At 46.5% G+C, this 5,000-nt stretch overlaps 1 protein-coding gene across 4 annotated transcripts in view; it reads right to left on the bottom strand.

Moving 5' to 3' along the window:
* LOC139392412 (collagen alpha-1(XVI) chain-like) overlaps nt 1–5,000 on the bottom strand; it is a 161,143-nt gene that overhangs the window by 147,046 nt on the left and 9,097 nt on the right. For 2 of the 4 annotated variants that reach the window (XM_071140386.1, XM_071140388.1), the window contains exon 2: nt 373–485. In XM_071140386.1, coding sequence (XP_070996487.1) covers nt 373–448 — 76 coding nt within the window. In that variant the 5' untranslated portion in view covers nt 449–485. Of the gene's footprint in view, nt 1–372; nt 490–5,000 lie in introns of all 4 variants that reach the window. The other 2 variants (XM_071140385.1, XM_071140387.1) reach the window with 1 other exon arrangement.

The following is a 5,000-nucleotide window of genomic DNA, read 5'->3' as shown; positions in this document are numbered from 1 at the left end:
ACAGAGCTCTAGCAGACTAGGGTTGCACTGGATTCTGATTAAATACACATTGCAATGCTGTATGTCAGTGGAACTCAAGCTTCACCCTTTTCAAATTCAGACACACAGAAGTCAGAGAATTCAGAGATTTTGACAGTCAGACTGAACAGAGATGGAAGTCTGGAAGGTCACACAAAACACTCAGATAGATGAAACACCACCACAGATGGAAGTCTAATGAAAGGATCAGAGCCACATCATTTGAAGTAGAATTCTGAAGTAGAGGCAGCAGACATGAGAAGGAGATAGTACATTCTACTCCTGACAAACAGCTTGGAACACGTTGTATTTATCGGTTTACCAGACTCTACCGCATGGAGAAAATAGACTCACCTTTGGATGATGTCACCAGGTCCCATGACCAGAGGTTGAGGGAGAGCAGAACCAGGAAGGAGCTGAGATTCCTCATGGCACACTCCTCTGGATATAGACACACAACTCAAATGCTACCTGGGAGAAAGGGATATGGGGTGGGATAGAGATATATAGAGGAAAGGGAGGTGGCGAGAGAGAGAGGGAAGGGAGGTGGAGAGAGATATAGAGGAAAGGGAGGTGGAGAGAAAGAGAGGGAAGGTATGTAGAGAGAGAGAGAGAGAGAGAGAGAGAGAGAGAGAGAGAGAGAGAGTCAACATTATCAAACAACACTGTGATTGGGGAACACATTGTAAGAAACAGGCGGTACACGACCACGTCAACTCCAAGAAAACTCAACTAGATGTATTGGTGTTGAACTGGGAGTTGCAGGTTTGAATCCCACATCCAGCTACCGTCAGAATTAGCTACCATTTTCACCCCTAAGTGTCCTGATTATGGTAATAGCTAAATCAGAGGAAATGTGTTAATGATGAGGTTGAAAATGTGATGAGGCACAGTCAATGTATATGAATTAGCCAACCGATGGCCAGTATTCATATGGGAGAAAGGTCACTGTGTAGTCTGATGATCCTCATTATAGCCATCTGGACATCACTGGGAATGGAAACAGACACACACACACAACTCGCACTGCAAGACATTACGCTATACTCAGCTATACCAGTTATTTGCAACCCCAATGAATCAGTCAAACCCGTGTTTTTTTCTAACACAACAACTAATTTGACCTTTCGACACAGCTGGAGACAATCAGTTGTAATGAGTATGAATGTGCAGTACATTGTTCCCTGACACAGCAACAGGCAGCCTCAGTAAGTATTATTAACTTCCAGTCCCGACAGAGATGGCCGCCTCGCTTCGCGTTCCTAGTAAACTGTGCAGTATTTTGTTTTTTTATGTGTTATTTCTGACATTGTTACCCCAGGAAATCTTAGGTTTTATTACATACAGTTGGGGGGAACTATTGGATATAAGAGCAACGTCAACTCACCAACATTACGACCAGGAATACGACTTTCCCGAAGCGGATCCTCTGTTTGGCCCACCACCCAGGACAATGGATCGGATCCCAGCCGGCGACCCAAAACAACGGCGCCGCAGAAGGGGCAGACGGAGCGGTCTTCTGGTCAGGCTCTGGAGACGGGCACATCGCGCACCGCTCCCAAGTATACTACTCGCCAATGTCCAGTCTCTTGACAACAAGGTAGATGAAATCCGAGCAAGGGTTGCCTTCCAGAGAGACATCAGAGATTGTAACGTTCTTTGTTTCACGGAAACATGGCTCACTCGAGACACGCTATTGGAGTTGGTACAGCCACCTGGTTTCTTCACGCATCGCGCTGACAGAAACAAGCATCTCTCTGGTAAGAAGAAGGGCGGGGGTGTATGCCTTATGATGATTGAGAAGTGGTGTGATCATAACAACATACAGGAATTCAAGTCCTTTTGTTCACCTGACTTAAAATTCCTCACATTCAAATAGCGACCGCATTATCTACCAAGAGAATTATCTTCGATCATAGTCACAGTCGTTTATATTCCCCTCCAAGCAGAAACATGGACGGCCCTGAAAGAACTTAATTTGACTCTGTGTAAACTGCAAACCACATATCCTGAAGCTGCATTTATTGTAGCTGGGGAATTTAACAAAGCTAAACTGAAAACAAGGCTCCCTAAATTCTATCAGCATATCGATTGCGCGACCCGGGCTGGCAAAACCCTAGATCGTCGATATTCTAACTTACGCAGCGCATATAAGGCCCTCCTCCGCCAACTTCCTTTCGGAAAAGCTGACCACGACACCATTTTGTTGCTCCCAGCCTATAGACAGAAACTAAAACAGGAAGCACCCGCACTCAGGTCTGTTCAACGCTGGTCCGACCAATAGAATTCCACGCTTCAAGATTGCTTCGATCACGTGGACTGGGGTATGTTCCGCATAGCATCAAACAACAACATTGATGAATACGCTGACTCAGTGAGCGAGTTTATTAGCAAGTGAATCGGTGATGTTGTACCCACAGCGTCTATTGAAACATTCCCCAACCAGAAACCGAGGATTGATGGCAGCATTTGCACAAAACTGAAAGCGGTTTTAATCAGGGCAAGGTGACTGGAAACATGACCGAATACAAACACTATTTATTCCCTCAGCAAGGCAATCAAACAAGATAAGCGTCAGTATAGAGACAAAGTAGAGTCACAATTCAACGGCTCAGACACGAGAGGTATGTGGCAGGGTCTACAGTCAATCACGGACTACAAAAGAAAAACCAGCCCCGTCGCGGAACACAATGTCTTACTCCCAGACAGACTAAACAACTTCTTTGCTCGCTTTGAGGACAATATAGTGCAACTGACACGGCCAGCTACCAAAACCTGCGGGCTCTCCTTCACTGCAGCCAACGTGAGTAAAACATTTAAACGTGTTAACCCTCGCAAGGCTGCAGGCCCAGACGGCACCCCCAGCCGCGCCCTCAGAGAATACACAGACCAGCTGTTTACGGACATATTCAATCAATCCTTATCCCAGTCTGCTGTTCCCACATGCTTCAAGAGGGCCACCATTGTTCCTGTTCCCAAGAAAGCTAAGGTAACTGAGCTAAATGACTACCGCCCCGTAGCACTCACTTCCGTCATCATGAAGTGCTTTGAGAGACTAGTCAAGGATCATATCACCTCCACCCTACCTGACACCCTAGACCCACTGCAATTTGCTTACCGCCCCAATAGGTCCACAGACGACACAATCGCAAACACACTGCACACTGCCCTTACCCATCTGGACAAGAGGAATACCTATGTAAGAATGCTGTTCATCGACTACAGCTCAGCATTTAACACCATAGTATCCTCAAAACTCATCATTAAGTTCGAGACCCTGGGTCTCGACCCCGCCCTGTGCAACTGGGTACTGGACTTCCTGATGTGCCGCCCCCAGGTGGTGAGGATAGGTAACAACATCTCCACCCCGCTGATCCTCAACACTGGGGCCCCACAAGGGTGCGTTCTCAGCCCTCTCCTGTACTCCCTGTTCACCCACGACTGCGTGGCCATGCACGCCTCTAACTCAATCATCAAGTTTGCAGACAACACTACAGTGGTAGGCTTGATTACCAACAATGACGAGACGGCCTACAGGGAGGAGGTGAGAGCTCTTGGAGTGTGGTGTCAGGAAAATAACCTCACACTCAATGTCAACAAAACAAAGGAGATGATCGTGGACTTCAGGAAACAGCAGAGGGAGCAGCCCCCTATTCACATCAACGGGACAGTAGTGGAGAGGGTGTGAAATTTTAGGTTTCTCGGCGTGCACATCATGGACAAACTAAAATGGTCCACCCACACAGACAGCGTGGTGAAGAAGGTGCAGCAGCGCCTATTAAACCTCAGGATCGAGAGCATCCTGTCGGGCTGTATATGGCAACTGCCCACCGCCTGGTACGGCAACTGCTCTGCCCATAACCGTAAGGCTCTCCAGAGGGTAGTGAGTAGAGGTTGACCGATTAATCGGAATGGCCGATTAATTAGGGACGATTTAAAGGTTTCATATCAATCGGAAATCTGTATTTTTGGGTGCCGATTTGACAATTTTTTATTTTATAAAAAAATAAAAATAATAATACCTTTTTTTAATCTTTATTTAACTAGGCAAGTCAGTTAAGAACACATTCTTATTTCCAATGACGGCCTAGGAACGGTGGGTTAACTGCCTTGTTCAGGGGCAGAACCACAGATTTTCACATTGTCAGCTCGGGGGATCCAATCTTGCAACCTTACAGTTAACTAGTCCAAAGCAATAACGACTTGCCTCTCTCTCGTTGCACTCCACAAGGAGACTGCCTGTTTCGCGAATGCAGTAAGCCAAGGTAAGTTGCTAGCTAGCACTAAACTTATCTTATAAAAAAACAATCAATCATAATCACTAGTTAACTACTGTCACGTTCTGACCCTAGTTCTTGTGTAATTTGTTTGTTTTAGTTGGTCAGGACGTGAGTTGGGTGGGCATTCTATGTTTTGTGTTTGTAGGTTGTTTTTCTGTGTTCGGCATAGTATGGTTCTCAATCAGAAGCAGGTGTCGTTAGTTGTCTCTGATTGAGAATCATACTTAGGTAGCCTGGGTTTCACTGTTGTATTGTGGGTGATTATTTCCGTGTCTGTGTTTGTCCCCACACGGTACTGTTTCGGTTTGTTCACGTTTATTGTTTTTGTATTCATAGTGTTCAGTTTATGTTTTTTAAATAAACAACCATGGAAACTTACCACGCCGCATCATGGTCCGATCCTTGCTACACCTCTTCAGAGGAAGAGGAGGAAAACCTTTACAGAATCACCCACCAACCAAGGACCAAGCGGCGTGGTAACGGGCAACAGCAACAGCGGCCGAAGACACAAGACTCCTGGACGTGGGAGGAAATCCTAGACGTAAGAGGACCCTGGGCAAAGCCTGGGGAATATCGCCACCCCAAAGTGCATCACGAGACGCATCAGCAGCAGCGGCAGCAGCAGGAGAGGCAGCAGCAGCAGCAATGTCAGGATTCCTGGACATGGGATGACCTTTTGGATGGCAAGGGTTGCTACACATG

The sequence above is a fragment of the Oncorhynchus clarkii genome, chromosome 32 (assembly GCF_045791955.1).
Source record: "Oncorhynchus clarkii lewisi isolate Uvic-CL-2024 chromosome 32, UVic_Ocla_1.0, whole genome shotgun sequence".
Lineage (NCBI taxonomy): Eukaryota > Metazoa > Chordata > Actinopteri > Salmoniformes > Salmonidae > Oncorhynchus > Oncorhynchus clarkii.
The sequence above is the reverse complement of the archived record's forward strand: the minus strand, read 5'-3'. Positions and strand labels throughout refer to the sequence as shown.